This window comes from Portunus trituberculatus, chromosome 4 (assembly GCF_017591435.1).
Source record: "Portunus trituberculatus isolate SZX2019 chromosome 4, ASM1759143v1, whole genome shotgun sequence".
Classification (NCBI taxonomy): Eukaryota; Metazoa; Arthropoda; class Malacostraca; order Decapoda; family Portunidae; genus Portunus; species Portunus trituberculatus.
In genome coordinates, this window is record NC_059258.1 from 6,912,571 (window position 1) to 6,931,795 (window position 19,225).

Below are 19,225 nucleotides of genomic sequence, written 5' to 3' on the forward strand. Positions count from 1 at the left end.
TACCCTTGAAGAACCCCAATAACTTTTAAGAACCACGAAAACACACCTGAAGTCCACAAAACTTTATGCAGAACTACTAAAAACACCCTTAAAACCCAAACAACTTCACACACACACACACACACACCGCGTAGCGTAGTGGTTAGCACGCTCGACTCAATCGAGAGGGCCGGGTTCGAGTCCCGGTAAGCGGTGAGGCAAATGGGCAAGCCTCTTAATGTGTGGGGTGTGTTCACCTAGCAGTAAATAGGTAGGGGATGTAACTCGAGAGGTTGTGGCCTCGCTTTCCCGCTGTGTGTTGTGTGTTGATGTGGTCTCAGTCCTGCCCGAAGATCGGTCTATGAGCTCTGAGTTCGCTCCGTAATGGGGAAGACTGGCTGGGTGACAAGCAAGCGACCGAGGTGAATTACACACCGCGTAGTGTAGTGGTTAGCACGCTCGACTCACAATCGAGAGGGCCGGGTTCGAATCCCGGAAAGCGGAGAGGCAAATGGGCGCGGCTCTTAATGTGTGGGGTGTGTTCACCTAGCAGTAAATAGGAAGGGGATGTAACTCGAGGGGTTGTGGCTTCGCTTTCCCGGTGTGTTGTGTGTGATGTGGTCTCAGTCCTACCCGAAGATCGGTCAATGAGCTCTGAGCTCGCTCCGTAATGGGGAAGACTGGCTGGGTAACCAGCAGACGACCGAGGTGAATTACTAGCTAACCAAATCCCCCATACATTTGTTTTCCAGAGTTATATGGGCGTGTATCAGCATTATGCTTGTGGTATGGCCTGCCCCACAGCTCCTGCCACCACCCCTGCCGGCCACCAGCCCACATCCCCGCCCAAAACACCATCACAATCAAGGTAGGTCAAATTTCTGGTTTAGTTTAGTTTGTCTTTAAATATCTCCGTTTTCTTTTATCTTTCCTTGTCTTCCTATCTTCTAATCCTTCCCCTTTCTTCCTCAGAGGCTGTGCATAGAAGATGGGAGGTGTGGAGAAGAGATGGTGAAGACGGTGACGTGTTCTATAAGGAAAGGGGTGATGGTGACAATGATGCGATAATGAGCAGGAATGATGATAAAGGAAACATGAACGAGAAAATGATGAATAGTGATGAAAAAAGTGAGAATAAAAATAGTAAGAGAGGAAATGTAGTGAATAACATGAACAGGAAGGTGGAAAGGAGAAAAATGAAGCAAAACATCAATAACAGCGAAGATGATGATGATTATGACTTGACGAAATTTATGGAAGACACAGGAGGACAATACAATGTTACGCCACCCAATGCACAACTCTTAGTCTACAACAGGATACCCAAATGTGCTTCCTCCACCATGCAAACTGTCCTCAGATGGTGTGTCTGTCGCTTCAACCCCCTCAGTACCAGGACGCGTTTCCATATTCATTTTGCTTACTATTTGGTGATTTTATACAGCTCCAGAAACTTAATGTGGGGATTAAAATAGTGAAGATTCTGGCCATTAATCTTCTGATCTACATAAACCCTTCATAATGTCAATAAAATCGTCTAATTGTACCCAAAAGTCATGGTAAAAATGCGTTTCAGTACTGATTAGTGATCAAATACTGGCCATTAATTTTCTGACCTCCATAGACCCTTAGCTAATGTCAATAAAATCGTCTAATCATACCCAAAAGTCAAGGTAAAGATGCCTTCCAGTAGTGAAGGGGTTGAAGTTAGGCTAGGTTAGGTTACAAAAAAAAAGCACAATGACATTTAAGTTTTTAACCCCTTCAGTACTGGGACACATTTTTTCCTTGAGTTTTGAGTACATTTTTTATTGATATTAGGAAGGGTCTATGGAGGTCAGAAGATTAATTAATGGCCAGATCGAGTTTTCACTATTCTAATCAATACTAGGACGCATTCTTACCTTGAGTTTTGGGTGTGATTAAACAATTTTATTGACATCAGGAAGGGTCTATGGAGGTCACAATTAAGATTAATGGCCACCGTCTTCAGTACTGGGATGTATTTTCTACCTTCAATTTTGGGTGCAATTAAACCATTGTATTGACATCAGGAAGGGTTTATGGAGGTCAGAAGATTAGTTGCCAGAGTCTTCACTATTCTAATCCCCCACATAAGTTTCTGAAGCTGCATAAAATCAACACATAGTAAATAAAATGAAAAATGAAAACACGTCATTGTACTGAAGAGATTAAAAGTAGATCATTATTTGGCTTTCTATAAACGTAACATTAATTTTGAATATAATTTTTTTTTTTTTCTATATACGTCATAACTGTTCTTTAACGGGTGTAGTTGTCTTTGAAATATTAGCATAGGTGTGTTTTTAAAAGTGGTGCATTTCCATAGCAACTTATAGCCGATGTAATATTGACTCTTAAATACGTAGACAGTGTTTTAAAAGGTACATACTATTTATTATAAACGCCAAAATGAGAGAGAGAGAGAGAGAGAGAGAGAGAGAGAGAGAGAGAGAGAGAGAGAGAGAGAGAGAGAGAGAATGAAAAATTTGAAGAGAAAGAAAAAAGAGAGGGAGAAGGAGAGAGAGAGAGAGAGAGAGAGAGAGAGAGAGAGAGAGAGAGAGAGAGAGAGAGAGAGAGAGAGAGAGAGAGAGAGAGAGAGAGAGAGAGAGAGAGAGAGAATGAAAAAGCAGAATAAAGAAAAAGAGAGAGAGAGAGAGAGAGAGAGAGAGAGAGAGAGAGAGAGAGAGAGAGAGAGAGAGAGAGAGAGAGAGAGAGAGAGAGAGAGAGAGAGAGAGAGAGAATGAAAAAGCAGAAAAGAAAAACAAGAGAATGAGAGAGAGAAGAGAGAGAGAGAGAGAGAGAGAGAGAGAGAGAGAGAGAGAGAGAGAGAGAGAGAGAGAGAGAGAGAGAGAGAGAGAGAGAGAGAAAACGGTACCCAAAACCCTACCCCCCAACACACACACACACACACACACACACTGACCTCTCTGTCCTGCAGGTGTGCGCGGTGGCTTGGCTTTGAACACGTGTCCTCAGAAGTGTATGACGAACGCCAGCTGAAACAAGAAGCAAGAAGAAGATTTGTACAGATGCTTACTGCCTTCAACACTGCCTCACCATCATCACCATCAGCACTTTCATCTTCCTCCTCCTCCTCCTCCTCCTCCTCCTTCAGTTACGATCGACATCTGTATTATATTGATTTTGTTGCGTTAGTATTGTTTTGATTTGTCTTAGTGTTTTGCCTTCTTTTTCCCTTCCTTCTCCTTTTCCTCTTCCTCCTCCTTTTCATGTCTCTCTGTTTCGTTACTCCTCTTTCTTGTCTTTCTCTGTTTTTCTTCCTCTCCCTCCTCCTTTTTCTTCCTATTTCTCCTTCTCTCTCTATCCTCCTTCTATTTCTATCTCTTTCTCTGTATCTTTCCTCCTCTTCTTCATTCTTCTTCTTCTTCTCCTCCTTTCAATTTTTGTCTTTCTCTATCCTCCTTTTCCCCCTCCTCTTTCTTCTCTTCTCTATATTTCTTTCCCTACCTTTCCTCCTCTTCCTTCTCCTCTTTCCCTTTTTCCTTCTTCTTCTCCTCTTTTTATTTTGTCTTTATTTTTCCTTTTTCTCCTCTTCCTTCTCCTCTTTCTTTCTCCTTCTCTTTATATTTCTTTCTCTACCTTTCCTCCTTCTCTTCCTTCTCCTCTTTCTCTTTTCCTTCTTAATCCTCTCTTTTATTTTGTCTTTGTTTTTTCTTTTTCCTCCTCCTTATTCTCCTCTTTCTTTTTCTCCTTCTCTTTATATTTCTTTCTCTACCTTTCCTCCTCTTCCTTCTCCTCTTTCCCTTTTTCCTTCTTCTTCTCCTTTCTACATCTGTCTTTCTCTGTTCTCCTCCCCTTTCTCTTTCCTTCTCCTCCTTTCAATATCTGTCTTCTCTTCCTCCTCCTTCTCTTCCTGTTTTTTTTCTTCTTTTTCTCTTTCTTATGTCTTGCATTGTCTTCCTCCTACTTCTATTTCTCTCTCTCTTCCTTTCATATGTCACTGCCTTCCCCATTTCTGTTTCCCTTTATTCTCTTCCTTCTCCCACCTCCTCCTCCTCCTTTTCCTTTTCTTTCTTCATCTATGATTGATACATATTACACTATATTAAAATCCTTGAAAACACCAGTAACTTCCACTACACCCTTGAAAACCCCAATAACTTCCACTACACCCTTGAAAACCCCATCAATTTCCACTACACCCATGAAAACCCCAATAATTTCCACTACATCCTTAAAAAACACCAATAACTTACACTACACCCTTCAAAATCATAATAATTTCCACTACACCCTTGAAAACACCAATAACTTCCACTACATCCTTGAAAAACACCAATAACTTACACTACACCCTTCAAAATCATAATAACTTCCACTACACCCTTGAAAACACCAATAATTTCCACTACACCCTTGAAAACCCTAATAATTTCCACTATACCCTTGAAAAACACCAATAACTTCCACTACACCCTTGAAAAACACCAATAACTTCCACTACACCCTTGAAAAACCCCAAAAACTTCCACTACACCCTTGAAAACCCCAATAACTTCCACTACACCCTTGAAAAACCCCAATAACTTCCACTACACCCTTGAAAAACCCCCAATAACTTCCACTACACCCTTGAAAAAACCAATAACTTCCAGTATACCCTTGAAAAACCAATAACTTCCACTACACCCTTGAAAACACCAATAACTTCCACTACACCCTTGAAAACACCAATAACTTCCACTACACCCTTGAAAACACCAATAACTTCCACTACACCCTTGAAAACACCAATAACTTCCACTACACCCTTGAAAACACCAATAACTTCCACTACACCCTTGAAAACACCAATAACTTCCACTACACCCTTGAAAACACCAATAACTTCCACTACACCCTTGAAAACACCAATAACTTCCACTACACCCTTGAAAACACCAATAACTTCCACTACACCCTTGAAAACACCAATAACTTCCACTACACCCTTGAAAACACCAATAACTTCCACTACACCCTTGAAAACACCAATAACTTCCACTACACCCTTGAAAACACCAATAACTTCCACTACACCCTTGAAAACACCAATAACTTCCACTACACCCTTGAAAACACCAATAACTTCCACTACACCCTTGAAAACACCAATAACTTCCACTACACCCTTGAAAACACCAATAACTTCCACTACACCCTTGAAAACACCAATAACTTCCACTACACCCTTGAAAACACCAATAACTTCCACTACACCCTTGAAAACACCAATAACTTCCACTACACCCTTGAAAACACCAATAACTTCCACTACACCCTTGAAAACACCAATAACTTCCACTACACCCTTGAAAACACCAATAACTTCCACTACACCCTTGAAAACACCAATAACTTCCACTACACCCTTGAAAACACCAATAACTTCCACTACACCCTTGAAAACACCAATAACTTCCACTACACCCTTGAAAACACCAATAACTTCCACTACACCCTTGAAAACACCAATAACTTCCACTACACCCTTGAAAACACCAATAACTTCCACTACACCCTTGAAAACACCAATAACTTCCACTACACCCTTGAAAACACCAATAACTTCCACTACACCCTTGAAAACACCAATAACTTCCACTACACCCTTGAAAACACCAATAACTTCCACTACACCCTTGAAAACACCAATAACTTCCACTACACCCTTGAAAACACCAATAACTTCCACTACACCCTTGAAAACACCAATAACTTCCACTACACCCTTGAAAACACCAATAACTTCCACTACACCCTTGAAAACACCAATAACTTCCACTACACCCTTGAAAACACCAATAACTTCCACTACACCCTTGAAAACACCAATAACTTCCACTACACCCTTGAAAACACCAATAACTTCCACTACACCCTTGAAAACACCAATAACTTCCACTACACCCTTGAAAACACCAATAACTTCCACTACACCCTTGAAAACACCAATAACTTCCACTACACCCTTGAAAACACCAATAACTTCCACTACACCCTTGAAAACACCAATAACTTCCACTACACCCTTGAAAACACCAATAACTTCCACTACACCCTTGAAAACACCAATAACTTCCACTACACCCTTGAAAACACCAATAACTTCCACTACACCCTTGAAAACACCAATAACTTCCACTACACCCTTGAAAACACCAATAACTTCCACTACACCCTTGAAAACACCAATAACTTCCACTACACCCTTGAAAACACCAATAACTTCCACTACACCCTTGAAAACACCAATAACTTCCACTACACCCTTGAAAACACCAATAACTTCCACTACACCCTTGAAAACACCAATAACTTCCACTACACCCTTGAAAACACCAATAACTTCCACTACACCCTTGAAAACACCAATAACTTCCACTAACACCCTTGAAAACACCAATAACTTCCACTACACCCTTGAAAACACCAATAACTTCCACTACACCCTTGAAAACACCAATAACTTCCACTACACCCTTGAAAACACCAATAACTTCCACTACACCCTTGAAAACACCAATAACTTCCACTACACCTTGAAAACACCAATAACTTCCACTACACCCTTGAAAACACCAATAACTTCCACTACACCTTGAAAACACCAATAACTTCCACTACACCCTTGAAAACACCAATAACTTCCACTACACCTTGAAAACCCCAATAACTTCCACTACATCCTTGAAAACCCAACAACTTCTACTACACCCTTGAAAAACCCAAATAACTTCCACTACAGCCTTAAAAAAACAATAACTTCCACTACACCCTTGAAAAACACCAATAACTTCCACTACACCCTTGAAAAACACCAATAACTTCCACTATACCCTTGAAAAAACCCAATAACTTCCACTACACCCTTGAAAAACACCAATAACTTCCACTACACTCTTGAAAACACCAATAACTTCCACTACATCCTTGAAAAACACCAATAACTTCCACTACAGCCTTAAAAAAAACAATAACTTTCAGAAATCCCCAGTTTGCATCTTTCTTTATCCTCTTCCTCTCTTTTTCCTTCTCTTTTCTATACCTGTCTTTCTCTGTCCTCCTCCACCTTCTCTTACTTTTTCCTTCTCCTCCTTTCTAAATCTGTCTTTCTCTATCCTCCTCCACCTCCTCTTCCTCCTGTTTTTCCCTTTTTCTTCTTTATATATATTTTTTTCTCAGTCTTCATTCTCCTTCTCTCTCTCTACCTTAAACTTGACTAAACCCATTGGAACCATGAAACGGATTCCCTGTCCTTCTGAAAACCTCTTTAAACCCACAGAGAAGGGGCAGAGACACACCCAGTATACATCAATGTGGTGAGGGAGCCAATTGAGCGCTTTATCTCCTCCTTCTACTATGTGAGAAGCAAAGAAAGGCTGGCCAGGATTGCAGCCAAGGGACACCTCAAAGTCAAGCCATCCAGTTACTGGTTGAATAGGTGAGTGTGTCTGTTTCTGGTGCTGATGGTTAGGTTATTACTCTACTACTGTTGCTGTGTAGGTTGATTGGTGTGAGAAGAGGAGGAGGAGGAGGAGGAGGAGGAGGAGGAGGAGGAGGAGGAGGAGGAGGTGGTGGTGGTGGTGGTATGGTAGAAATAGAAGAAAAAAAAGAAAAAATAAAAAAAAAAAAAAAAAAAGAAAGTAGTAGTAGTAGTAGTAGTAGTAGTAGTAGTAGTAGTAGTAGTAGTAGTAGTAGTAGTAGTAGAAATAAAAGTAGAAAGTGGAAAAAGGAGAAAAAAATAAGAAAAAACAGATTAAAAGCAAAAAACAACATGAAAAGAAAACAGTAGCAGTAGCAGCAGCAGTAGTAGTAGCAGTAGTAGTAGCAGTAGCAGTAGCAGTAGTAGTAGCAGTAATAGTAGTATCAACCATATTCAAAATCCTACACACACACACACACACACTTAAAAACAATAAACAAACTCTCACCATTATCTTATGACATTGTGGTGGTGGTGTGGTGATGATGTGGTGACTGTGGTGTTGTGGTGCAGGACGGTGGAGCAGTGTGTGATGAATGGTGAGGCCGAGTGTTCCTTTGTCAACGGCACCAAGCAAGAGACTGTCATCACCTACTTCTGTGGACACCAGGAATTTTGCAAGTGAGTGGTGGTGGTGGTGGTGGTGGTGGTGGTGGTGTGGTGGTGGTGGTGGTTTTCTGTTCTTTCTTTTACAGACTTTTTCTTCTTTTTCTTCTTTGCTTACTTCTTCTCTTGTGTGATTTCTTCTTCTTCTTCTTCTTTGTCTTCTTTTTGTCTATTTGTGGAGTCTCTTCCTTCCTTCCTTCCTTCTTTTCTTACATGATTTCTTCTTCCTTTTCTTCTTCTTTATTTACTTCCTGTGTGACTTGTTCTTCTTCTTCTTCTTCTTCTTGTTCTTCTTCTTCTTCTTCTTCTTTGTCTTCTTTTTGTCTATTTGTGGTGTCTCTTCCCTCCTTCCTTCTTTTCTTGTGTTTTCTTCCTCCTTATTTTCTTCTTTATTTACTTTCCGTGTGATTTCTTCTTCTTCTTCTTCTTCTTCTTCTTCTTCTTTTGATCTATTTGTGTTGTCTCTTCTTTCCTTCTTTGTTTTTCTACATGATTTTTTTCCTTTTCTTTTTCTTCTCTCTCTAATTGTGATGTATTTCTTCTTTCCTTCCTTTTCATTCTGTGGTTTCTTCATCTTCTTCCTTTTCTTCTTTATCCATCTCTATTGTATTTCTTCTGTTCTTCCTTCCTTTCTTACAGGATTTCTTTTTCTTCTTCCTTTTCTTCTTTGTATTCTTGTGTATCTCTTGTTCCTCTTTTTTCTTCTCCTTCCTTTATATTTTCCAGCTAGCTTCATTTGGAAGGTGGGTGAGGTGGGGAGGAGCCTTCTTCAGTACTGTCCTGTCCCTCACACTCCACATAGCAAGGCCCACGTCATCTGTTGGTCACTCAAAAGACTATTAGACTAATTTGAATTGTGTTTTCTCATTGGTAAGGGAATTCTGACACATATTCTTGGTTTTATTTATATTTTCCTTCACACACTTCAAGACAGGTCAAGAGAGTAGTAGGGTGATTTTTTAGAATAGCTAAGGGATTAAGTAAGGCAAAAAATGATTAATTACTAACATTTTAAAAGTTTTGGTGGGTGGAGTGATTGTAAAATGGAAAAATGTCGCTACAATGCTGTTTTCCTTATAACCACACTCTGTCCCAAGCAGAAAATGATTAATTACTGAGATTTTGTGGGAATTGAGGGATCATAAGCTGGAAAAAATGTCGCTTTAATGTTTTTTTCCTTATTTTGTCAACCACTCACTGTCCCAGGCAGAACTCAGACAGAAATGATTAATTACGAAGATTTTTCACAAGTTTTGCAGTGTTTGTAAGATTGTAAGCTGGAAAAATGTTGCTACAATGTTTTTTTCCTTATTTTGTCAATCACTCACTGTCCCAGGCAGAACTCAGACAGAAATTATTAATTACGAAGATTTTTCACAAGTTTTGCAGCAATTATAAGATTGTAAGCTAGAAAAGTACTGCTATGTCTTTTTCTCTTCCTTATCTTGTCCTTCTCTTACTGTCCCAGGCATAACTCAGACAAAAAGGATTAATTACTAAGATTTTACATGAGTTATGCAGGAATTGTAAGATTGTAAACTATAAAAATGTCGCTATAATGTTTTCTTTCCTCATCTTGTCAACCACACACTGTCCCAAAGATGACTCTGACAAAACTGATTAATTACTAAGATTTTACATGAGTTTTGCAGTATTTGTGAGATTATAAGCTGGAAAAATATTGCTATAATGTTTTTTTTTTCTCATTTTGTAAATCACACATTGTCCCAGGCATAACTCAGACAAAAACATTTAAGTACGAAGATTTTAAAGCTTTTCGGTATTAGTGAGATTGTAAGCTAGAAAAATATCATTATAATGCCTTTGTAAGTTAGAAAATATTGTCATAATGCCTTCTTCCTTATCTTGTCCTCTTACTGTCCCAGGCATAACTCAGACAAAATAATTAATTACTAAGATTTTGAAGTTTTTCGGTATTAGTGAGATTGTAAGCTGGAAAAAAGTCGCTACAATGTTGTTTTCCTTATCTTGTCCTCCACAACACCATCCCAAACAAAGATAACTAAGATAAAAATGATTAATTACGAAGACTTTACCTGAATTTTGTGATATTAATGAGATTGCAAGCTAAAAAATAGTTATAATGTTTTTTTTTCATTATTTTGTCCTTCCCTTACTGTTCCAGCCATGACACAGACAAAAGCATTTAATTACTAAGATTTTAAAAGTATTAGTGAGATTGTAAGCTGGAAAAAAGTCGCTATAATGTTGTTTTCCTTATCTTGTCCTCCACAACACTGTCCCAAAGATAGCTAAGACAGTTTTGTGATATTAATGAGATTGCAAGCTAAAATAGTTATAATGTTTTTTTTCATTATTTTATCCTTCTCTTACTGTTCCAGCCATGACACAGACAAAAGCATTTAATTAGTAAGATTTTAAAAGTTTTGCAGTGCTAATAAGATTGTAAGCTGGAAAAATATCGCTGTAATGCTTTCCTCCTTATCTTGTCCTTCTCTTACTAAACAAACCATGACTACTACTTTTCCTTATCTTATTCTCCATCCCAAAGTGAACATAAACACTAATTAACTTTACATTTACAGAAATCTTTGTGGGGTTTTGATACGACCACACACTACTCGTAAAAGATAAGATGAGGAAAAGTAGCATTTAATGATCAAGATTCTTAAGTTTTTTGGTATTAATAAGATTGTAAGATGGAAAAATTATGATACTTCTTCCTCATGTTGGCCTCCTCAACACTGCACCAAGCAAACAGAACGCAGACAAAAACATCAATTACCAAGATTTTAAAGTTTTTTGGTATTAGCAAGATTGTAAGATGGAAAATATCACTAAAACTTCCTCCTCATCGTGTCCTCCTCAACACTGTACCAAGCAAACAGAACGCAGACAAAAACATCAATTACCAAGATTTTCAAGTTTTTGTGAAATTAGTGAGATTGTAAACTAAAACACCATCACTACTACTTTTTCTTATCTTATCCTTCACACCCAAGTAAAGATAAACACTAATTAACTTTACAATTACAGGAATCTTTGTGGTGTTTTCATACGACTACACACTAAAAAAAATAACCATGCTAGCTTTGGCATTCAGTATATATATATTTGGTACAATTTATATACAAAATCATTATATACACAAATATGGTAGACACGTTACTCTTATACGTAATCACAAAGGCGATAGAGTATAAATAATTCGTTAGGTTAGGTTAGGTTAGTGAGGAGGGTGTGTGGTGTGTGTTGCAGCTCAGACTAGAAAAGGATGAGGTGGGTTGGTGTTCTGGCAATACTGTGTCTCTCTGGGTTAGACAGTGGGATTAGGGAGAGAGTGTGTGTGTGTGTGTCGGTGTCTTTGGTTCTGTCTCTCTCTTGTGGGGTTAGCAAGAAGAGTGTGTGCGTGTGTGTGTGTGTGTGTGTGTGTGTATCTCTCTCTCTGGTTCAGTCTCTCTCTTGTGGGATTAGTAAAAGATAATGTGTATCTGTCTCTCTGTCTGTCTCTCCGTTTCAGTCTCATTAGTAGTGTTGGCAAGCAATGTGTCTGTTTTTCTCTCTCTTTGTCTCTGGTTCAGCCTTTCTCTAGTCGGGTTTAGCGAGCAGAGTGCGTGTTGGGTATTAGATTAGTGTGACTGTTAAGTGTGTGCATGTGTGTGTGTGTTCTGGTACTAATATTGTCTATTTATCTGTCTCTCTCTCTCCCTCTCATTCATCATTTTCCACTATAGCTCAATAGATCACCATACACAGAACCCTTCACACACTCTGTCACTCTCTCTCTCTCTCTCTCTCAACATCTCCTTACTGTCTCAAGTGTTCAGTCTTTCCTTTAACACATGTACTGCTTGGGAAAGATGAGAAGAATATGGAGAATGGTGTTTTATAGATCTTGTATACATTAAGGCTTGGTTTGGCTGAAAGGTGGAGGTTGTCTGTGTAAAAAATTCTGATGGGGAGTTAAAGGCATATAGGAAGAATGGCACTTTGTAGATCTTGTGTGCATTAAGGGTTTGTATGGGTGAAAAGTGAAGGTTGTGTGCATAAAGTGTTTGAATGGTGAGTTTTGTGGTTTGTTAAGGAAATACTGTGAGGGCCATTGCTAAGAAGAAAATTAAATATAGAACAACAAATAACAATCGAAGAATACATCAGCCGGGAATATCAAATGGTATATTTTCTTACCGCTATAGAGACAAATGAACGAACGCAACTTGAGATTTGTTAAGGAAATATTGAGGGGGCTGTTGCTAAGGATAGGAATAGGAAAAGTAAGAGTGACAATGAGAAAGACCAGCTGGGAATATCAAATGGAATATTGTCTTGCCGCTATACAGACAAATTAATAAACGCAACTTAAGGTTTAAGGAAATACTGAGAGACATTGGTATGAGGAAAATTAAATATGAAACGAAGAAAATAACAATGAAAAAAGAAAAAAAGAAAAGAAAAGTCAGGAATATTGTCTTACTGCTATACAGACAAATCAACAAATGCAACATGAGGTTTGTTAAGGAAATACCGAGAGACGTTGGTAAGAGGAAAATTAAATATCAAACGAAGAATATAACAATGGAAAAAGAAAAAAAAAGAAAAGAAAAGTCAGGAATATTGTCTTACTGCTATACAGACAAACGAACGGAACTTGAGATTTGTCTAGGAAATACTGAGAGATGTTCGTAAGAGGAAAATTGAGTATCAAATGAGAAAAAATAACAATGGAAAGAAAAGAAAAGGAAGGAATATTATCTTACCGCTATACAGACAAACGAACGAACAAGCTGCCACAATTCAGTCACAACCCTAGTAATGTCTCTGCAAATTAACCCCTTCAGTACCATGACACATTTCCATATTCATTCTGCTTACTATTTGATGATTTTAAAAGGCTTCAAAAACTCATGTATGGATTAAAATAGTGAAGACTCAGGCCATTAATCTTTTGACCTCCATAGACCCTTCCTAATGCCAATAAAATCCTCTAACTACACACAAAACTCAAGGTAAAAAGGCATCTCAGTACTGATTAGAATAGAGAAGACTGGCCATTAATCTTTTGACTTCCACAGACCCTTCCTAATGTCAATAAAATGGTCTAATTGTACCCAAAGCTCAAGGTAAAAAGGCGTCCCAGTACTGATTAGAATAGAGAAGACTGGCCATTAATCTTCTGACCTCCATAGACCCTTCCTAATGTCCATAAAACCATGTAACCACACCCAAAACTCAAGGTATAAAATGCATCCCAGTACTGAAGAGGTTAAAGGTTTATGAAGTAAAGTGAAGGAGTAATACATAATTCTCTCCACACCCAGCTGTACAACCTGGCACAGTGTATATAGAAAGCTTTGGTATTTTGTTAAAGTGAGTATTTGTGTGTGTTTGTATTTTTTTCACCTATCGGAGCTAAATTTTGCTTGACGAAATTTGTGGTTTGGTATCTTTTTATTTCATCTACTTTTTATTTATTTTGTTTTATTTATCATCATCTTATTTATTTATTTATTTTTTTTTTTGGTATTGTAATGTTTGGTTCAGATTTTCCGCTTGTTTTTATTTGCTCAGTTTTATTTATTATTTTTCATTGATTTCAAATTTTTTCTTACATTCAATCACAATTTTTATCATGTATATTTTTTTTTGTCTCATTTAACTCTTGTTTTTTGGTTGGTATTTCAAAATGTTCTTGTATTCTATCACTTTTATTTTTTCATCAGTCTGCAGTCACTAAGTAGATTTCTCTTATCAATATCTTTTCTTTTCTTATTTCTTTTTGCAGTGGGAGTGTTGGCAATCTTAAACTCAACTGGTATAACTGGCATTTCACAGACCCTTTACATTCAATCACTTCCATTAATTCCTTATTCATTAGCAGTCAAAGAATCATTCCGTTAATCAGTCCATTTCAACACCAGTAAAAATTTTTCCCTATTTTGTTGAACTGTCACTAATTATGTCGATCTTTCATTAATCTTAGTCACCAACCATGTAAATCACAACCTAAACACACACACACACACACACACACACACACACACACACACACACACACACACACACACACACACAGGAGGTGCCTCGAGTGTGTTACTTAGCCTCTCAGAAATGTCTTTAATCTTTTATATTAGGGAAGATAAGGTTAGGTTAGGTTAGGTTTGGTATGCTGCACTCTGTCTATCTATCTGTTTGTCTTTTTGTCTACCTCTCTCTCTCTCTCTCTCTCTCTCTCTCTCTCTCTCTCTCTCTCTCTCTCTCTCTCTCATAACATACACATACATAAAGTCTTTAGCATTTGATGGCTGAAAGGGAGTAAGATTAGGCTAAATCTCTCTCTCTCTCTCTCTCTCTCTCTCTCTCTCTCACACACACACACACACACACACAATCTATAGCACAGAAACTAATAACAGGAAAAGAAAAAACAGACCTCTTAATCTCTTTCACACACACACACACACACACACACACACACACACACACACACACACACACACACACTCTATAGCACCTCTTGATCACTGAAATCCAAAGTAGGAGGAGTGAGTTTCAGTGCAAAGTTCTGAGACAACCAGATGTCTTGGGAGGTGGAGACAGACCCGGAGCTCCTGATAGGGGAGGTGGGGGTGGCAGCGTCTCCCTTCCTCGGCGCTGAAAGGTCCTCTAGAAACTGTAGCCGTGAACCTCCTGAGCCCTGGACCCTCACACGCCTTATTCCCTCCAGTTGGGTCTTGTCTAAGCCAGCCTGAAAGTGTAGGAGGGTGTTAAATGATGTTTGCATGGTGGTAGGATGTTTGAAGAGGGTTTAGTGTGTATGGTAGAGTTTGGAGGGTGGCAGGGTGTGTTTAAGTGTGTTTTTTTAGTGTGGCAGGGTGCTTTAAGAATGTTAGTGTTGTGTAGCAGGGTGGTAGGGTGTTTGAAGAGTGTTTAGTTTGTGTGGTAGAGTTTGGAGGGTGGCAGGGTATGTTTAAGTGTGTTTTTCAGTGTGGCAGGGTGTTTTAAGAATGTTTTAGTGTGTGTGGCAGGGATTTACAGGGTGAAGGGTGTTTTAAGTATTTTTAACATAAGTGTGAAAAGATGGAGGTTGGCAGGATGTTTTAAGACTGTTTTTAGTGTGTGAGAGAGAGTGTGGGAGGTAGTGGATGCTATCTAAAAATTCACCTTCCTCTCTCTCTCTCTCTCTCTCTCTCTCTCTCTCTCTCTCTCTCTCTCTCTCTCTCTCTCTCTCTCTCTCTCTCTCTCTCTCTCTCTCTCTCTCACACACACACACACACACACACACACACACACACACACACACACACACACACACACACACACACAGCACAGCACACACTTACCGCAGACTGTGGCACTGGTTCAGTGTTCTGTGGCTCCTCTGTGGCCACCTCCCGCTGTCCTCCTCCTGTACACATCACACAGTTCACAGACTCGCCGCCACAGTGTGTGTGGTAACTGTGGCCGCAGCTGCGTGAGGGGTGGGGGAGGAATACAGTGTTTGAATTCACTACCACATTAATTCATATACATAGTTGCCTATAAGTTTAAGTTTTTTATTGTAATGTGTGTGTGTGTGTGTGTGTGTGTGTGTGTGTGTGTGTGTGTGTGTGTGTGTGTGTGTGTGTGTGTGTGTGTGTGTGTGTGTGTGTGTGTGTGTGTGTGTGTGTGTGTGTGTGTGTGTGTGTGTGTGTGTGTGTGTGTGTGTGTGTGTGTGTGTGTGTGTGTGTGTTATGGTTCTTGAGAGATTAGTAAGGTTTCTATACAATTGGCAAGTGAAATTGTCTTAATATTGGACCTAACCTAACCTAACTTAAGCTAAACTTGTCACCCACACACACACACACTCACACACACACACTCACTAAATGAACCCACCCAAACAGACACACACACAAACACACACACACACACACACACACACACACACACACACACACACACACACACACACACACCTATGCACAACAGCTCTACTGGAGGGATGGTAGGAGCTGTGACAGAGGGCACAGGATGGGGAGTGCACCACGAGGGGGGAGCGTGCTTGGCTGTGCTGCTGGGTGAGGTAGCACAGCTGTTCCCCTGCCAGGATGCGCACCACTGTGGCATACAACGTCTCCTCATATATGTAACGCTCCACCATACCTAGAAAGAGAGAGAGAGGGTTAGAGAGGGAGAGAGGGAGAGGGTTAGAGAGGGAAAGGGAGAGAGAGAGATAGGGTTAGGGAGAGAGGGAGTGGTTGTTTTAATTTGAGACAGAAAAGGTTTAAATTCTGGTAAGAGTTTGTGGATTGGTGAGTAAAAGAGAGAGATAGAGAGAAGTAGTGAAAGTTTATAGTTGAATGTTTGTGAGAGAGAGAGAGAGAGAGAGAGAGAGAGAGAGAGAGAGAGAGAGAGAGAGAGAGAGAGAGAGAGAGAGAGAGAGAGAGAGAGAGAGAGAGAGAGAGAGAGAGAGAGAGAGAGAGAGAGAGAGAGAGAGAGAGAGAGAACTTAAGAATTAAAAACCTCATCTTTATCTTTCTATCCAATACAACCAAATCTAACCTAACCTAAACTAACCTAAAAAAAAAATAGAAAAAAAATCATATCTTTCTATCCAAAGCACCAACACAATTTGCAGGGGCTATTGACAAGGGTCTCTCTGCAGGACGGTGGGCAGCAGTGAGGCACTACAGAGGGCCAAGCAGGTGGTGGCCGAGAGGTACAGTGTGGTGGGGTTGGTGGGCCATATGGAGATGTCACTACAACTCATGCAGACTCTCGTACCGGGGTTCCTCAAGGGTGCTCTCGACTTCTACTTCAATATCAGTGAGTGTTTTTGTTTGGTTTGTAGTCTTTATCTGAATTATGAATTCCTCTGCTCTTAACTTTCCTGATTCTTTCACCTCTTTCTCAGCTGTTGACAAGAAACACTGTACATTTTATCTATCACCCAACACTATTTCCTTCACTCTATACAGGGAAGAAGAAACTCTCAACAGTGAAAAATGCCATTAACTAGCACATTAATCAATAAGAAAACATTAATTACTTACTTCTTCCCTTCCTCAACTAGCCACAAGAAACACAAAATTCATTTATCCATCACCAAACACTATTTACTTCCTGACAACAGAGAAGGAAAACTCAACAGTGAAAAATGCCATTACCCAGCACATTAATCAATAAAAAAAACATTAATTTCTTACTCCTTCCCTTCCTCAACTAGCGACAAGAAACACAGTACTTTTATCTATCTATGCCAACACTCTTTCCTTCCTTCTATACAGGGAAGAAGGAGAAACTCAACTCAACAGAACACAGTAATCTATCAAAAACATGAATTCCTCTTCTGTTAACTTCACTTATTCTTTCACCTCTTTCTCAACAAGCAACAGGAAACACTACATTTATCCATTACTCAACACTCTTTCCTTCATTCTATACAGGGAAGAAGGAAAACTGAGTGAAAAGTAAAATTAATCTATCAAAAACAACATTTATTTCTTACTCCTTCCCTTCCTCAGCTAGCCACAAGAAAGACACTACATTTAATCCATCACCCAACACTCTTTCCTTCATTCTATACAGAGAAGGGGAAACTCAACTCAACAGTATATCAATTTATCAAAAACAACATTAATTTCTTACTCCTTCCCTTCCTCACTAGCCACAAGAAAGACACTACATTAATCCATCACCCAACACTCTTTCCTTCCTTCACCACAGGGAAGAAGAAGGAGAAACTAAACAGGAACTCCCACAAGCCAGCCGTGCCCAGAGAAGTGCGCCAGGAACTCAGAAGAAGGATGGGAAACGACATTGACTTCTATAACTTCCTGCGACAGAGGCTATTCTTGCAAGCTCAGACATTCCTTACCAAGTGACAGCCCTGTGTGAAGGGACTGCTGGCTCCTCTAGTCTTGAACAAGTGGTGTGGTGGTGGTGGTGGTGTTGTGATATGATGTTTTGTGATGTGGTGTGGTGTAGTGTTTATTTGCTCAAGTTGTGTGTATGTGTGTGTGAGTGTGTGTGTGTGTGTGTGTTAAATGTTTCTATGGTTAGTGATATGTATAAATGTTCTAATCCTTTCGTCAATGTTTTCTTTCTCCTATTACGCTATTAGATATTGCCAGGAAAAAACAATAAACCAAGACATAGAAGGATGAAATTCAGATTAAATTAGGTAGGTTATTGAACAAACACACACACACACACACACACACACACACACACACACACACACACACACACACACACACATACAAAGGAGACCGATTAAATTACAGAAAGGCTGATATTGAGAATCTCAAGAACTATTTTAAAAACGTAAACTGGGAGGAGATGGAAAACTCATTAACGGTTCAAGAGAAATATAACTTATTTTTGGAAATATACAAAACTGGGGTCAGGGAATATGTTCCGAAATATAGACCTAAAGAAGAAGGAAAGAAAGATTGGTTTAATGCAAGATGTGCTAGGGCAAAGGAGAAATGAGATGGAGCATGGAAAAGGTGGAGAAGAAACAGAAATCCAGAAAATAAGGAAAACTTCAAAACAGCAAGAAATGAATATGCTAAGGTGAGAAAGGAAGAAGAAAAGAACTATGAAAAGGACATTGTCGAAAAATGTAAGGAACAACCAAAATTGTTCTACAGATTCATAAATGGAAAAATAAGACAAAAAGAAACAATAGAAAGGTTAAAAGGAGAGAACGGAATGGTGGAAGACCCAAAAGTATGGCAGAACTGTTAAATAGTAAATTTCATGAGGTCTTTACTAAGGAATCCAAATTTGAAAGACCACAGGGTAATAGAGAGACTGTCTATATGAAAGAGATTAAAGTAACCAAGCTTGAAATAAAAAAGTTGATGATGGAATTGGATGAGGAAAAGGCAATGGGACCGGATGAAGTCTCAGGCAGAATACTGAAAGAATGTAGGGAAGAACTAGCAAGTCCAATATACAACATCATAAAATGCTCAATAGAAAATGGAACAGTGCCAGTGGAGTGGAAAAGAGCTGAGGTGGTTCCCATATATAAGAGCGGAAGGAAGGAAGAACCTTTAAATTACAGGCGGTATCACTAACTAGTGTAATATGCAAGATGTGTGAAAAAGTAATAAAGAAGCAATGGATCGAGTTTCTTGAAGACAACAAAATATTATCAAA

At 39.2% G+C, this 19,225-nt stretch overlaps 2 protein-coding genes and 1 long non-coding RNA gene across 5 annotated transcripts in view; 1 reads left to right on the forward strand and 2 right to left on the reverse strand.

Annotated features, from left to right (window-relative positions):
* LOC123512440 overlaps nt 1-8,077 on the reverse strand; it is a 36,813-nt gene extending 28,736 nt beyond the window's left edge. For both annotated transcript variants that reach the window (XR_006677098.1, XR_006677097.1), the window contains exons 1-2: nt 7,938-8,077; nt 2,927-2,999 (exon numbers count right to left, since the gene is read on the reverse strand). This is a non-coding gene — a long non-coding RNA (uncharacterized LOC123512440). The remainder of the gene's footprint in view (nt 1-2,926; nt 3,000-7,937) is intronic.
* Nucleotides 1-18,145, forward strand: part of LOC123512422 (heparan sulfate 2-O-sulfotransferase hst-2-like) — a 27,268-nt gene extending 9,123 nt beyond the window's left edge. For both annotated transcript variants that reach the window (XM_045268826.1, XM_045268835.1), the window contains exons 2-8: nt 732-847; nt 952-1,342; nt 2,942-3,154; nt 7,289-7,447; nt 8,003-8,110; nt 16,722-16,882; nt 17,783-18,145. In XM_045268826.1, the coding sequence (XP_045124761.1) occupies nt 732-847; nt 952-1,342; nt 2,942-3,154; nt 7,289-7,447; nt 8,003-8,110; nt 16,722-16,882; nt 17,783-17,940 (1,306 nt within the window). In that variant the 3' untranslated portion in view covers nt 17,941-18,145. The remainder of the gene's footprint in view (nt 1-731; nt 848-951; nt 1,343-2,941; nt 3,155-7,288; nt 7,448-8,002; nt 8,111-16,721; nt 16,883-17,782) is intronic.
* The window catches only part of LOC123512433 (vacuolar protein sorting-associated protein 8 homolog), a 50,670-nt gene continuing 44,801 nt past the window's right edge, over nt 13,357-19,225 (reverse strand). Inside the window, exons 22-24 of the mRNA XM_045268849.1 lie at nt 16,033-16,219; nt 15,418-15,544; nt 13,357-14,822 (exon numbers count right to left, since the gene is read on the reverse strand). Coding sequence (XP_045124784.1) covers nt 14,580-14,822; nt 15,418-15,544; nt 16,033-16,219 — 557 coding nt within the window. The 3' untranslated portion in view covers nt 13,357-14,579. The remainder of the gene's footprint in view (nt 14,823-15,417; nt 15,545-16,032; nt 16,220-19,225) is intronic.